This window comes from Molothrus ater, chromosome 3 (genome assembly GCF_012460135.2).
Source record: "Molothrus ater isolate BHLD 08-10-18 breed brown headed cowbird chromosome 3, BPBGC_Mater_1.1, whole genome shotgun sequence".
NCBI lineage: Eukaryota > Metazoa > Chordata > Aves > Passeriformes > Icteridae > Molothrus > Molothrus ater.
In genome coordinates, this window is record NC_050480.2 from 25,512,220 (window position 1) to 25,528,957 (window position 16,738).

Here is a 16,738-nt window from a genome sequence, read left to right on the forward strand (position 1 = left end):
CTGCCTGCACAGCTCAACTTCAGGGTCAATGCCAAAATTGGTTAAAACTTGTATTAAAAACAGAGTAAGTTGTCCATCCTCTACCTGGAAAGCATTTCTGTGAGTTGCACGAAGCCAGCATATGCCAATTCAAATGCACCCCTGTGCCTTGATTGCAGCAGATGATGTTTAAAGTAATCACCAATATTTTTAACCTAAAAAAAAGAAAAAAAATTACTAAGCCATTTGAAATTACATACACATAATTTATTTATATATGCAAAATATTTTGCAGTTCTAAGCAACAATCCTCCCCCTGGTTGGAAGGGTCACTGGTACAAGCAAAAAGCAACTAGAAGTCCTATAATAAACACCCACTTACTGTAATGATAACAAATATTATTTATTTAGGGGTAGTTCTGTGTTCTTTCAAAAAGTCCAAAATATAAAGGACATGAAATTGGTTATTTGTCTGTGATGGACATAACTCAGATTTTAAGAGAAGAAAGGGACAACTCTAATTTTCAGAGGAAACAAATGCAGATTCCTTCTTGTTTGCCTAAACTCTTGCCAAAAGCACCAAAGAAAATGTCAACTAAAGCACAACAGCAGAAAAAAAAATCTTAAACTATTTAAGATATGAAATTCAAATTCCAAAAATTGTACCAAAGGGAAACAAATCTACATTAGATTAGGTAATACATATATAAATACAAATTTCTAACATTCCAGGACTCTGCATAATTGCTGTTGACCATTAGAAACAATTTTAAAATGAAGATCATGTTGGAATGTGAGCTATTTTTAAAAGCATTAAAATTGTAAATGCGATACCTAAATTTTCACTTGTAGTTTATTTTCTAGAGCTCTATTACAACACAAAGTTTTTAAATCTGTTTGGAAGTTTACAGATCCACATAATCTCATTCCAGAAGGTTAGGCTGTCTTTTAATAGGGTTTTTTCTTTTAATTCTCATCAACTTTTAAGGTCTAAATCCAACTTCCCACTTAATTTGTTTACAATGCATAGCACATACTTAATGCCCTTATGCAAAATTTACTTCAGGAGTCTTTCCTAGAAGTTCTCCAGTAAAAGTTTCTTTAAACCTTTATATAAAAATATGCATAAAATCACATCAAGTTGCTTATAAAATTTTGCTTGTTCTGTTACTTATACAATTGCTCTAATACTTTAATGGCCTGACAAGTAATTTAGTTGTCAGGGAAGTTAATGTCATATCTACCTTTATGGCTTTTCAACCTCCTGTTAAGTAATTTGTATCACCCAAGCAATGAGATTGCAATAATTAAAAAACAATAAATCTGAGACCATCTACATATTATTTCCTGCAGCTAAAACTTACCTAATGTGAAACACACAATAACTGGAGATATGGAGATATCCAAAAAAGTTATTTCTGAGTAGATTTTAAGGTAGCTTATGTAGCCACAGGGTTTCATTTCAGCTTTCTAGTCCAAAAAAGAGCAGTAAGTGTCCTTTATTCACAAGGAACTGACCCACAGACAGGGCAATTCTCCAGGTGTGTAAACAAAACCAAATCAAGAAATCCATACATATGTAAACCAATTTACCAGCCTGTCCCAGCACCACACTTAGAATTCATATGAATTTTTTTTTTTTTGGTCACATAACTTCCAACTTAACTATTTATACTTCTGAGTTTCTTGCAACAGCCACGTTGACTAGAAGTTTGCATCAAACTGAACTCACGGGCTAGAAGCAGCACTACCATAACTCAGTTCCTGGTCAGAAAATTTAGACTATAACAGGTGAACCTTACTAATTCAACAATGTACAGGGCCACACTTGCTGCTGAGGGCAAGAATCTGGGTATTCAAGATATAAATTCTCTCCAAGATGTTCCAAAAGTTTAATAGAGGCCAAGGGACAACTCAAGTCTTTACTTCTGCTGCCTGTTTCTTTTCACTGTGGCACACAGCTCTGGCAAGCTTATCTCCTAAAATTGTCTTAATTTTAATTGTCTCAATCTCATCTTCCTAGGTGAGATAAACAAGACTTTGAGGAAGAACTACATCTTCCTCCAGACTTGGAGCATTCATGATTCGCATGTCATATGACAAAAAAAGCCACAGAATCTTTATTAGATGTTGTTCTGGTGGTTACATGATACTGTTTATATTGATTTCATTAACAGGCACAGTTCTGAGCCTGCCATCTCTGGACTTTTAGGATCAGATGGAAAATGAAAAGTATGCATATGGATAGAGAGATTCCTCCAGCATTTGAATAAAGAGATTCCTCCAGCCATACCCTGCACCTCCTATGTCTATTATTTCATAAGGCAAGGCCACCATGTAAAATAGCTGATGAGCAAACTCAACACTCCCTGTGATCTTTGGGGTGAATAAGTTATGACAGCATTGAACCCCTAAGGCACAATTCCATACAGTTACTGACCTAGATGTGGAGCATGGTACAAGAGGAAGGTTTGCAACAGCCTGGCACATGCTGGCCAAGAGGTGCTACCAGATTTTTCTCAACAATTACTTAGCCTGGCTCAAGGCAAGCTGACCAAGGTTTCCCTCAAAGTTTTCTCCTCCGTATTCTTAAATCTCTTCCAATAGTTCCAAAATGAAGAAATGGAATGAGCAACTTGAAAGAAAGTTGTACATGAATAAGACTACAAAATCTAATTTGCTTATTTATCAACACTGATAAGTGTTTAATAAGTCTGAAGCCCTACCAGTTATGGCATTGACATTTTTTGTCATTTCTGATTAAACCCTTCTTTTTTTGTACAAAACATGGTAATGAAAGTTACAAGAAGGACAAAGAAAATGCCTACAGTCTTCTTTGGGTATTTCCTTGCAAGCCTGAGGAAAATCAGGATTTCAAACTGAGTTCTCATCCATTAGCATTCTTTTTCTGTTTTACAGGAATTATCTGAAGCATCAACAAGCTGAAGAGGTATCACTAGGAAAAGAAGGTATTTTTATAGAATCACAGAAAATCCTGAGCTGGAAGGGACCCACAAGGATCATGGACACCCAACTCCTTCCTTAAGAATGTATTATTTCTGAAAGAGCACCTATCAATGGCTGCTTTCCAAAAACAGATGCTGCAGTCAGAACTGACTCATTTTAAAACACCAATTCCTCTGTGACTTGGTGCAGATTAAGGAACATAATGGTGGAAATGCATATCTGTTCTCTCATCTGCCCTCCAGACCCCAGCAACAATACAAGCACAGCTGTTAACCAGATGAAAACATGAGCACTGGAGACAATACAAGAATAAAGACACCAACACTATTTCCATGGCACCACAACATTAGATAAGAAATAAAATCTGGAGTGCATAAAACTATGTTTTATTTTAAAATGTAAAGTTCTAACACCTATGGAAAAACTAAGAAACTGTTTTCTGTTGGAAAGAAAAAGATGTTAAAAACTAGTTGGTCTTTCATATTTCAGTCTTCTATGCAAACTGGTTTTGTTGAAACATATGTAAATGAAAAGGTCATCAATTAAACAGAAATTTAATAAACACAAAATATTTCCCAAATAAATGCCTGTGGTAATCTAATTTCTTGCAAACACTGAACTCAACGTTCTGCAAGAGATCCAGATGGCATAATGTTTCTGATCTCTCATATTAAAAAAAAAAAAATCAGAGGAAAAAGATACAATCACATTGCATACAAACTATTCATAACAATGGATAGGAGGAAGACAAGACTAGCACTAGTCAGCATGTTTGACTTTCAGAACTCTTGAGTCTGATGCTAATTAAGGAAGAGCTTAAAGCAGAATCCCAGTATGTAAAGTTCAAAATGAGACAAAAGAGACTTTGAATAGGAAGTCAGTTTAGAAGATTTTTTAGCAATTCAATTAGTGACTAATATATCCTGAGAGAGACAACAGAGAGGGTGGCAGGCAGGCATTGGTATCCCTTAACACATCACACATCTCATAAGTAACCCAAGACAATTAGGATGAATGAGTTTTTTAGTAATGTATAATAACTTCTTCATTTATCTGTTTTTACAGATACCACTAGATCAAAACAGGACTGATAACCAAGTACAGCAAAGAAAACCCTTACACCATGGCAATTAAAAGAAATTTAAAATGCACTTTTCCCAAACAGTACACAGATTTAAGGGAAAAAATTTCTGAAAACTGCCTTTGCCTCACCACCACCCAAGAAGAAATTGCATGTTCTACTATAAAAATTATTTCCCTACCTGTTCTACAGTAATCAACCCCTCTGAAGGTGATGTAGTCTGTGAAGGCAAAAGTTTACACAGTGTCCCTAAGAGCAGAGACACTTCCTTCATGCTCCTCCAGCAACACACAAGAACCATTTGAGCTGTGACATCACACGCTTGCCTGTCTTTGCCTTAAAAACAAAAAGACAACAAATGCAGTAGTGTAACTCAAGGCTCTCAGATACAGGTGTGCAATTTAAACTCCACTCAGCCTATCTTACAAAACACAATTAACTATGAAAAAATTTCTAAAGTTGCCTGCCCAAAAGATAATTTCATCTTGTTGACGCTAATTGCCTGCTCAACAGTTGCTTTACTTTCTTGCACTCGGAAAAGGCAGTAGTATAAACATTTTGCCGGAGAAGTGCTGTTTTAAAGAGTCACAAGTGCTATTTACTCGCACCCGAGGCACAGAAGCAGGTACACCTCCGCAGGCAGGCATTCATTCCGCATCCATTCCCCATCCATCGCTCCCGGGCGGGCTCGGGGGCCTCCCGAAGGAAGAAGCGTTTGTGACGCGCTGCCGCCACCTGGTGGCCACTGCGGCACTTGCACACGTTTGCCCCTTCGCCTCGTGAGAAAGAAAACGTGCGGCCCCAAACACTTCCAATATAGGAAAAAGCAATCGGGGAAAGGAAGTTCAAAAACTTGCATAAATATTAAATTTCGAAATGTACGGATATTCTATAAATTTATTCTGGCCCACACTAAAGATGCCAAAGTTTACAATTTCTTTATCACTGTAAGGTTCAGTTTCATAGCTGCTATTCATTAAAACACACAAATACTACCTAACATTTTATCACTAGAATCTTTCAAGCTGAAGTTTCTGCTTATGCAATTTCATGCAGCAAGTTGTATTGCATGAACATAGCCTCCACTAGCCCCGTGTACAGTGGAGAGGAAAATCACAGTAACACTTCTCAACAAGAAATACATTAGCATTGCTTGATAGAAAAGGTGTTCAGGATTACCTGGCCAGTGCAGTTAAGGCAACAGAGTCTAAGCCAATATCAAAATAACTGATTTTCACTTGTGCCTTAAGAGGGATTAACCCCAATCTTCCAGAAGTGAATTAGTTTATTGTGGGGGTGTTCACAGGGGTCCTAGGACCAGGGAAGAGATGAGAATCTGCCTCCATGTTTCAGAAGGCTGGTTTATTATTTATGATATATATATATATTATATTCCAAGTAAATGATATATTAAAACTATACTAAAAGAATAGAAGACAGGATTTCATCAGAAGGCTAGCAAGAAAAGGAACAAGAATGGGATGAATAACAAAAGCTTATGTCTGACAAAGAGTCAGAGCCAGCTGGACTGTGATTGCCCATTAATTAGAAACAACCACATGAGACCAATCACAGATCCACCTGTTGCATTCCACAGCAGCAGATAACCATTGTTTACATTTTGTTCCTGAGGCCTCTCGGCTTCTCAGGAGAAAAATCCTAAGGAAAGGATTTTTCATTAAAAACTGTCACAGACATGTTTTAAGTCAAGTCCATGGATAACTAGCTTCTGAAGAACTAGAGGCAAGAACTAAAATGTTACACAAGCAAGTAGTTTCCAACTGATCATCCACATAAAATGACTCCTCTATTAGAAATACCTTGATTTAATTACTTATATAGCCTTGGATTTACCTCTCATTTCCATGCAAATATTTTTCGTTGAGCTCTGGTCAGCCAGCTTTTCAGATTCTTCTTTGCAGTGTTCTTTCAGAATTTTTGCTTGCATAAAATAATCATTTGTGTCCTGTGGTTGTATCTCGTGCAGAATCATCTGCAGGCGATCTGCACTTTCTGCACATTAAACAAGAGGGGTATTTAAGATAGTTTTGTCTTCTACCTCCATTTCTTTAGACTGATGTAATTCATTTTGGGTGTATAAGTACAGAAGAAAGCTATAAGCATTAAAAAAGAAAAACCACAAGGTTCTGTGGTGATTAGAATGATCAAGGAAAAAAAACTTAATTTACATCCCTTGGTTTGAAAGTGATGCAACTCTACAAATGTTTGTGGGTTTTTTAGTGAAGAAGTCAAGAAAACTTTATTAGAAATTAAAAGAGTGACCAAAACTTATGACATAAAATGAGAAGCTGAAAGGGAGGGGTGCTCAGTCTAGTTCTGAATGACTGCAAGACAGAGACCTTCAGGAGCATCAGATTAGAAAATAATTCTTTTGGGATTCTGTTTGGTTCTTTACCTGGATCACTGTCCATTGGAATAAGACCCTCTGGTGATGAGCTCTGTACTACTGGTGATACCACAGCAGAGAGGTTGTATGACATCAGAATGAGCCTGGTCACCATTTCCTTCCATTCAGACACCAGGGTCAAGTTACTTAAGGAAAAAAAGTCAAAATCAAAACCAAAACACGACATAGATTAAAAATAATTTTATATTTAAAAGAAAGAACCAAAATTACAAACAATTCTGCAACAATATTTATGAAAACTATTTATGTGGCTGAGTTTACCACATACAAAGGAAGTATCAAACACTGCAGCAGCCAGCAAGAGTTCTAAAAGCCACAGGTACATGATTTCCTTATAAATAATACTGCATGATTTTCTATTCTCCTTAACAGCTGCTCTTCCACTGCACTTAAATATGGAGTTACAGCTTTCCATTTAGTACGTTTTCCTTAAAATATGGAGTTACAACTTATTTAGTATGTTTTACTTACTTGAAGTGTAATTGCTGCAAAGCCCCAGTTATACAGTGCACTCTCCCATACATGGGGAAGGATGCTGCTGCTTGAAGCAGAGACTTCTTGGCTTGGAATATTTCTTCTTCAACATTCACCAACAAAAGCTTGATAACTAAAATATTTTAAAACACAGATTTACATTGAACATTCCTATACTGATTTTCTAAGAAACAAGTCTGCTTTAAGAAACAGGAATAAAACCTGTGTACACAACAATTCAGTGGAATATAAACAGCAATTTCCTTTATTATATTCTTCCCTCTTGTCATTGAAATATGTTACCATTGATTTTCAGTTACCTAAACTCCAGCAATATTTGTTATAGTCAATTTAATCTGTCTCTCTGAACCAAATGGCAGCTGTGAAAAGCACAGCCCACATCCTATGCTCAGGGACAATCCCACAGCTCATGATGAAGTCATAAGGAGTTACCTAGTCCATACTGCAAGTCAGACTTCACACCCTTACAGCCACAATAATACAATGATGAGTACAGCAGAATATTAAAGATTGAAAGTTCACAATTATACATGTGAACTTTGTTTTCCACTAAGCAACCTGACCAATTTAAGGATACATGTGTCTATTTTAATTCTGTTTATAGCTTGTGACATCTCAGTGCCAGAATCAGAACAAATTGCAGATCCTAACGAGGAACCATGGATCACCACCAGCAGCAGATGCCCCAGAGCAATGGGACATGAGGTTACCCACACATTTCCTTCACTTATGGCAACCACAGCCACGTCTCAAAATTGTTATTTCACTGCATATCAAGAAAGGATTAACAGGCATCTGTAGAGAAGCCAAGAATGGCACAAAAAAGTATAGAATAGTGAGTTTACTGCAAATTATGTAAAATGTTTTATTACAAATAACGAACTTAGGTATTTTAGTTTCACTGAAGATTACTTTAAGTAGAGAAAGCTTGGTTAACAAATTTGGCAAACCTGTCAGATCTAGAGCCCTGTCATCTTTCATCCAGGAGCACTAAACCAAACAAAAATATTCTGTATGTCAACAAAGCCTCATTACTGTGGGTGTGTATTTGCAGGACTGCAAATCACACAGAAGTATGGGGCCAGGTGAACAGAGCTCCAAGGGGCAGCATTGCAAACATCCAGTATTGAAACAAACACAGACAAAGTACAGCTACCTTCCCCCTGGAGGAGCGAGCTCTCAGGAGAAGCAGAGGGCTCTTCCCTGTACTTCACACTCAGCTTCACCAGCTCACTGCTTGGGCCTCCACAGCACTTTCAAATGTCACCGGTCAAAATCATGACAAAAGCCATCTTATAGAATATTCAACAGCCTCAACACACACAGGACTAGACTGAGATCTTACTAAAGAACATGGCTTCTTAACAGCAAAATACAATATACTTAAAATCCTGTTAGAAATAAGCATCTCTTACTAAGCCTCCTACCAAAAGCCTTATTGAAAAGCAGCAAACTTTCAACAAATATAAAAAAAACCTTTCCCCCAAAATCTCACCTGCCAAAGTGTTCTTCTCCACTGTACTCACTGATGTGTTCTCATCCAGCTGGGGATTATGCTCAAGCCATTTTCCTAAACAAATGTGCTGCAGTCCTTTGTGATATACCAAAAAATTCAACAAATATGAAGCAGTGACACAATCATACGGCTTGGTGCTTGTGCTAAGATCAATCGCTGCTTGAAACAGAAGACCTAGATTTTCAGAACCCTGGGAAAAAAACCAAAGCAGTAATATTGCTCATTTAATTGAGCTTCCAGATTGACTTAATTAGGCTTCTTACAACCCTGGAATCTGAGAACCTGCTTTTAATTAAGTTTGCTGGTACGTATTTCTTGAGAAACACTTGTTTTGTGCACTGATGACCTTACACTCAAAACGTGCACATGCATGTATTTAGCAAGGATACAATTACATAGACATTGAGGATGGGGACAGCCATTTATAAAGCAGTGTTCAATTACACTGCACCTCACAGGAAATTTCTTTTTTCAAGTTAATGTGTTTTATTTGCTAATGGACATTAAAGAGAAGCACAGTTTACTTGGTAGCAGTATTTGTTCATCTGTACTAATGAATTTTAAAATAAATTTTCATCAAGTTATTACAGACAAATCAGCATCAATTCAAAGGGTAAAAATTGTGAGGAATCAAAAAAACCAATCAGATAACGAAACTTCAGATCAATTAGAAAGGAAAGGAAACAGGGAGCTGCATTTCCTAAAAGTACAAGAGTAACCAAGTCAAAATGCCTCAATCATTTACAAAGAGAAGTCACAGCTAAGCCAAAGGCTTGCATTAACTATTTTTCAGACAGTTCACAGTCATACCCAAAGAACTTCCCAAACTCCTCCATCCATTAGTGAAACAAGCCTCCTTAGGCAAGGGCAGAAGCTGTATAAAATTATACAGAAGGTGTTGGTGATGAACACTGCTGCCGGCAACTTGGACTGGCTTCTAAGGCTCAGGATTCCTGCTCTGTACCTAACACAGGCACCTGGTATACTACAGAACATCCATCTTCCACAAAATTGCTCCCTCTAAACTCTTCAAGTTCATACCTGTAAATTCAATGCAACATCACGTAGTTTCATCAGAAGTCTAAATGCCAGAATTTTTACTTCCTCAAAAGTACTGGCAAAACACTGGATCAGAGTTTGGACACGAGCAGAATCCATCTCCTGATCCAGCTGGAAAACTTGTGCCTGGCCTGTTCGAAGAAATTAATGCCTTAGATAGTTGTGCTGTAACTCTTTCCAGAATAAGCACTCTCCTCACATTCTGCTTTGCTATACTAAAAGAAGCATTAAATTTTAGCCATATTATTATTTTAATATTATTTATCTTAATAGGTTTTAAAATACCATATTTAACATTGTTAGCTTACCTTATTCAGAAAAATTACTCTTAGTAATACAGAAAATAACTTGTTGCCAAAAACAGAATCCCATTTACTCCCTTTAAATTTAGCATTAAAAAAAAACTGTATTTAGTTTTGCTTAAAAAGTCTTTTCCTGTAAGTATGTAATATTAGAAAATAATTTCTTTCAATAAAGTGGTGGAAAGCTTCAGTGTATTTTGGCACTTGGTGTTTTGAGGTATTTTGTCATAGGAATAATCCCTTAAAATGTAAGTCATTACAATTTCTTCTGGTTTTAATTTTGGATATAAATGAGTTGTGAATTCTGGTGACTTGACTTAATGCTGTAAAGAAGGCAGAAATTTTAGGATGTAAACAACTGCACCATAATACAGCACAGAATACAAGAGCTGAATTGCCTTTATAGAAATATTGTCCAATTTACAAAACCCTCAGCTGCTATTATAAACAACTGAGGATAAGTTTGTTTTTAAAAAAAAACAGTAATAATAAACTACATACTTATAATAATAACATTGTGTTCATTTATCAAGGGTTTTGAGAAATTATTTAGCAAGATGGCAATTGTATTCCCTCTCAAAATCAACTTTAATATTAGACAACTAATCTCTTTAAAGAAAAGGTTATAATTTAGGACTGAAACATATTTTTATGTTGACCACGTGATCCAGAGACAAGATTTAGCAAGATTATCAATACTCCAAAGCTCTAAATACTTATTGAATTAAGATTGCCATAAAATCATTAAGAAAATTAAAAAAAAACACCAGCAGATCATCATTAACTGGATAATAAAACTGTCTTTTATTTAGCATAGTATCATGAGGATATGCTATATTTTTCAAACCAGAGTTTTTTTGAATTCAGCATTTCAAGCTATGAAGATATATGAGCAGGAAAAAGGAGTGAAGTTACCAAATACACTGACACTTGTCCAGACGTTTTCCTCATAATAAAGTAAATAAGCCTTCCTAAAAAACAGGCTATGCAATAAAAATTTATAAATAATTTATAGAAGACATGCAACAGGCACTTATTAGCATTTGCTTCAATATTCCTTTTTCAAAAAAAACTTACCATCCTCCCTTGAGGTAAAACAAAAGCAATCCAGGAAATGCCATAGAAATAAAGGACTAAGAATACCCTTTTACTTTTACTTTGACAGAATCTGACTAGCTGGCATAAAAGACACTTCTTCAATACCTTCCATTCCTACAGTCTATTAAAGTCTATAAATTAGACTTCTTACCTTTTGGAACAGAAAATATTTCTGCTATTGATTCCAAAATACTTAGTGCACAAAACCTGGTTGGGTGGGATGAACCAGGAAACAATACCTCAAAAAGTCTGGCACATACAGATGACATGAAATCCTGGGGAAAAAAAATTGCAGGAAAAAAATTAAGACTGTTTATTTGCTGCCCTACAAAGAAAAGCCCAAGTAACTGAACTCAGGACATTCTGCTTTACCCCAAAAATTATGACTTGACAGTTAATTTTAGAAAAACAGGAAGCCAACATTCACAGTGCAGACAGACTTTCTTGTTTCTTAGAGTACAGTGAAGGCCAGACAATCATTTAGGTTTCTAAATACAACAGTTTCCTTTCCTCAGGCCCACAAAAAGACAGCCATTGTATCTAATCCTGAAAATTAGCTGACCAAGAAAAGCAGAACTCAAGGAACAGATTGGCACAAAGATACTGATGATGTGAGCCTTTAAATAGGATAAAAAGGACAAATACAAAAGAAGTCTTCATGCTAAAGCTCTTGTCATTGATTCTCTCACTCACTGATTATTCTGGAGACCTAGAAAAAGACTGAAGCTTAACTGATCTCTATTTTAAGTCCCAGTAACACACATCATTTAAAGCTCACTACTAAGTGGCCAACAGGACAGGACATTTGCCAAATTTTTTTTTTTTTTTTTTTGGATTGAGGGTCCATCTCCAGCCGTTCCTCACTTACTGCTGTTTCAATGCACATCACAGAGCAATCCCTCATAACCTTTATTGGTTTCAAACAAAATTTACCCTAAAGGCACCCTCCAAATATCGATGGGCATTCAGTTCATCAATAACAGCATATTTAGTCAAAATAAACTTGCACAAGTGCATCAGAGTGGACAAGCTCCCCAGTACTGTTTGACTTTACAGGTTTTTTTCCTTCTGCACTGAACTATTGCCTAACACACAGAGTACCTAACTTACCCAGTGGTGTTCAGGAACAAAGAACTCTCAGAAGTGCTATCCCACCTCTATTACCTGCATCTCTAGCAGTCTACTTACTTTGTATTGCTGCAAAATCCTCAAAGGAGGCATTTTAGTTGACTTCTCAACTAACTCTTGCTTGGTTTTATTTTGCTCCAACTTATAAAGAACTTGAGAACTTTCTTGTATCCTGCAAAATAACTGTTAAAACAAAAGAAAACATAGGTGAGACAAGAATCATTGACATTGAAATCAGGGAAAGGTAGATTTTTAGCTTATTTTCCAAATCACACTGCTTATAATTTTTAGGAAGTTTGCCAACAGCATAACACAGAACAGATCCTTCTCTCTCCACTCCAAACCCAAGGTTTTGCTTCCCACCTCTCTTGTGACCAATTTCTTCTCTCCTCCCTCTACACCTCCAAAACCTTCTTCCATCTCCCTCCTTAAATTCATGCCAAGCCTCCTCCTCCTCCTGCCTCATTTTCTGTGGAACTGTGTTCATCTATAAAAAACTCAATGCAGATAACTTCTACAGCCTCAGTTTCTCTTAGAGTTTGACTCCCTTCAGAAGTGCTTTCACCACCTCTTTTGCTGATCATAAGTAGTATTTACTTTCTTATCACACTCCCATCTAGCACAACTTTTCATCTCATGCTCCTCAGTCTGCACCAGGTAAGAAAGGAAAGAGATGGGATTTCTCTTTTGGTTTTGTCAAACTGACATCCTCTCCTCCCTTCTCAAATTAATTATTTTCTCCTTCCACACTGCCTTCTTTTGCCATAAACATCTTCCAAGATGTTCCAATGCTCTTTATACATACATGGTTTCTCATTTTATCCCCATCCTTCTACCATGAGCTACATGTGACCTTGGCAACTTCCACCAAACTGAGAGACTCATTCCCCTGCAGACTGTAAAGGCACAATCACATCATAGTGAGTATTTTCCTACTTTGTTTTCCAGGTCAGTTTCTGAGGGTGATGAAGTGACTGAATTTGCCTGAGGTGTGACAAGTCCATGTAAGCACAGCTTCAGGCCCCAGCAAAGGCAACACAAGGCTCACTGCTGATTCCAGGGCACGTTGCTTTGCTATTGGCAAAGCGTGCAGGTGCTGGCAGGTCAAACAACACCCACCACCACCACCACTCATGAAGTTACCCTGCCTCTGCCACTTAATATTCTGTTTAAGCCATCCTTGTCTGTGATGACTTAACACCATTCAGTAAAGCATAAAGCACACTCCTGGCCTTAGAGGTTTTACTCCTTCCAATGAGCAGCTTCCTAACATACTCATTATTTCCTTTAAAATGGTGTTATAACTAACATAGGAGGCACGTTAGACATTGCTCATAGTTTGAAATTACCTTTCTCAGCAGAGAAACGATCTGTTGCCTTACAGAAGGAGATTGGTTGTTCAAGTTGTACATCATAAAGAATTGAATTAGCTGCATTTCTTCCGGAGACACAATTTCTGTAGTACGATGGGTTTCACAGAGCAAACCTAAAGCATCAATGCAAACCTGAAAGATGTTTAAAAGTTCACCACAAAAGAGTTACTGACACCTATGATGACACCTTTGTTTTAATACAACACTAACACAATAACCAGGATCAAAGCAATTATTCTAATTTAAAGGATACGTAAATGATTGTCCCTTTACCTGGCTGTGCTGATGAACTAGACCCTGTTTTATACACTCAGTGGATACAAGACCACTGCTCATGATATTTGAAAGGTCCAGATGTCCATGGGCCCTGGCTGTTCTCAAGCATGCCATTAATGCTCCAAGAGCTCCTCTAGTACTGCAAGAGCCTAAAGAAAATTAAAAACAGTAATAATTACTGTTTAATAGAAGCAATGTACTATTTGCAGTGCTCATCAGAAACTCACAATACTTTCAACACGTGACCGACTCCTTTTTATTTCTACTCCATAAATCCCAAAAGATAGTGCTGCTATAGATGAAACCAGTTCTAAATCCCAAAAAGCTTCATCTCAAATGTGACATATGACAAAAAGACCTTGTGAGGTCTCACAAGCCATCATTTTAGAGTCCACTAAATTACTTCAAAACAAGAGAATCATAAATCTTGTATCCACATATTTACAAGAAAAACAATCTGTTACTGGGCACACCTGCGTAAGAAAGAAAATAGAAGTAGTAGGAGAAAATACAGAAACCTAACAAACCCTGGTAAAGAGAACCATAAGGCACCCACAGAAGGATTTTGCTCATGGCACAGAGACACACTTATAATTATTATGACTTTCACCTTGAAATACTAATAAGCAATAATAAGCAACTGGAATTTTTCTTCCAAATTAATTCTAACAATAATAGACCAGAAATCACATGGTAACGATTTTTTTTTTAATCCAATCATAATTACAAATACAAAGTTTATTTTCTTACCCAGATTAGCATCTGCAGAGGCCTGAAGAATTCTTATCATGTAGCTCAGACTGTCAGGGTTACATTTGAGCAATTTTGGTAAATAGTAATCTATTATATAAGTAGTTTGGTCATGATTCCCTTCACACAGTACTACCAGAAGAGGAGAAACCCAGATGTTGTGCCACTGGTCAATCCAGGTGCCTTCCTGAAAACTGGAAGTAAAATGGGCCTTGTGATTTGTAAACATGGTTTCCAGAAGATCACTGGCATAAGGTGCAAGAGACTGATCACTCATCACATCCAGGATCTGCAGTGGAATTGTTCTGTCCAACTGCAGTATATTTTCAGTGCCCACACATTCCACCAGAGAGCCAAGAGAAGTATATTTTCCTTTTACATGCCAGTCCAAGCTCAGTAAATGCTTTATCAGCCTTGCAAAGAATGGGTCTGATTTTCCATTGGATCCAGCAATGGTGGTTTGGTGTATCTGAAGAAGATTCTTGAAAATCAATTTGGTTTGGTGTCTGATGGCATCCAGAGGGTGGTCCCAGTGTGTATAAATGTATTCCAGCAGCCTCCCAATTATATCAGAGTTCCCATTAAGTTTGATTTTTAGAGCTGGAGAGCCTGAAACAAGGGCAGCCAGTGCTGAATTAGTCCAAATAACAAGAATTCTAGACAAAGATGTTGCCACACTGGGTTCTTTTAACCTTTTAAAAAGAACAAACACAAAAAAAATTATCATCTTCATTTATCAGTATTTTTAAAAAATACATTTTGTATTTCAGAATAACTATTCATCACATTCACTTACCTTACATGAAAACAGATTAGGAGACTCAACCCATTCATGGAGGAAAAGGAATGAACACAGAAGTGATCAACTGGATGTTGCCAAATACATGCTTAGTTACCTGATGTGCTATTAAGTGGTTGCAGCTAAACCCCCTAACAATGGGGAAAAGAAACCACACAAGCCCCACAACAATAACACAAAAAAATTTACTATGCACCCGCTAACATTTGAGCAGCATTACATTGTTGTGTGCTTCTTGAAAATGTAAGGAAAAATTTTCATTGCCATATAAAACCATCAGAACTGAGTATCCTATGTGCAAAAACAAGATCACAAAATGATCTCCAAGGCACAATCAAAGGTCGAACTGAATACACATTTTAATCTCCAATCCAATACTGCTGGTGGGCCCTTAGATGCAAGCAGCCAGAAAAACAAAACAACAACCAAAACTCATATTATTTCAAGTATTCCACACACTGGCACGCTTTGCTTTCCTCTGAACTTTCAGAAGGAGAGGACATGATGTCCTGAAACTGAAGTTTATCTGTCTACATAAGAACTGATACTGACACACCTTACCATAAGGGAATTATAAATTTATCCCATTCATGTTAGAAAACAAAATCTTAGCATGCAAGAAAAAAACTTAGAACTACATATGCAACATCATTATATTTTTCAAATTTACAAAGTTTTCATGAATATATTAAAAAGATTGCATTTTTGACAGAATTTAGTATCATCACACTGAAAACATCAGAGATACTCCACCAGGACCACAGGAGTCATGCAAAAATAGAGTTAGAAAACATGAAACAACACAGAACACAAACTTACTCTGAACTCAATGACAACAAGACTGATGCAATATCTAACAATAGCTTCTCTCCATTTTCACCCATGCTGCCATTTTTCCAATCCAGCATAGCCAGTGCTCCATGGCAAAGGAAGAGCAGGACCCAGCCCGGGAGTTCTGCCGTGCACAGAACCCCACAGTTCCTCAGGAACCACGCTGGCACACCTGAGTGTTCCACTGTCCCAAGGAGCAAGCCACTGATCTGGAACACCAAAACACACCCATTACAGCACCTCAGCACAGCAGAAAACCTGTGAAGCATAGCTTAGAAGGTCTGAAGAAATTTCTTGTAAATAGTGTGGTTGTCACATTCCAAACCCAAGTCTTACGACTTCATATAGCAAGGAGAGAAGAAAGGATTACACTCCAGCTAAGGACTGATAGAGGCTGGCAAGCCCTGGTATCTGCATCAGCAAAGCCTCCAGAAAACACTGATAGCACAGGGTAACAACACCACGATACTGCAGTGTCTTCAGCCAAAAAATACACTTACCAATGAAGGTAATTCCTCAACTGGCTCATACATAGCTCTGGTGAAGAGAATAACAGCCAGTCCTGAGGTAGTCTGAACAGTCTGCAGGAGCGTTGCTACACAGCAGAGATATTGTACATTAGAATGCAGCAAACACTGAGTGCTAGAACTGTGTGG

At 37.2% G+C, this 16,738-nt stretch overlaps 1 protein-coding gene across 3 annotated transcripts in view; it reads right to left on the reverse strand.

Annotated features, from left to right (window-relative positions):
- The window catches only part of THADA (THADA armadillo repeat containing), a 151,855-nt gene that overhangs the window by 129,795 nt on the left and 5,322 nt on the right, over positions 1-16,738 (reverse strand). For 2 of the 3 annotated variants that reach the window (XM_036381088.2, XM_054514429.1), the window contains exons 8-21: positions 16,583-16,677; positions 16,071-16,291; positions 14,453-15,144; positions 13,700-13,851; positions 13,403-13,558; positions 12,114-12,236; positions 11,077-11,200; positions 9,508-9,656; positions 8,446-8,656; positions 6,927-7,062; positions 6,444-6,580; positions 5,882-6,040; positions 4,209-4,363; positions 85-194 (exon numbers count right to left, since the gene is read on the reverse strand). In XM_036381088.2, coding sequence (XP_036236981.1) covers positions 85-194; positions 4,209-4,363; positions 5,882-6,040; positions 6,444-6,580; positions 6,927-7,062; positions 8,446-8,656; positions 9,508-9,656; positions 11,077-11,200; positions 12,114-12,236; positions 13,403-13,558; positions 13,700-13,851; positions 14,453-15,144; positions 16,071-16,291; positions 16,583-16,677 — 2,620 coding nt within the window. Of the gene's footprint in view, positions 1-84; positions 195-4,208; positions 4,364-5,881; positions 6,041-6,443; positions 6,581-6,926; positions 7,063-7,661; positions 7,746-8,445; positions 8,657-9,507; positions 9,657-11,076; positions 11,201-12,113; positions 12,237-13,402; positions 13,559-13,699; positions 13,852-14,452; positions 15,145-16,070; positions 16,292-16,582; positions 16,678-16,738 lie in introns of those variants that run through there. The other variant, XM_036381090.2, reaches the window with a different exon arrangement.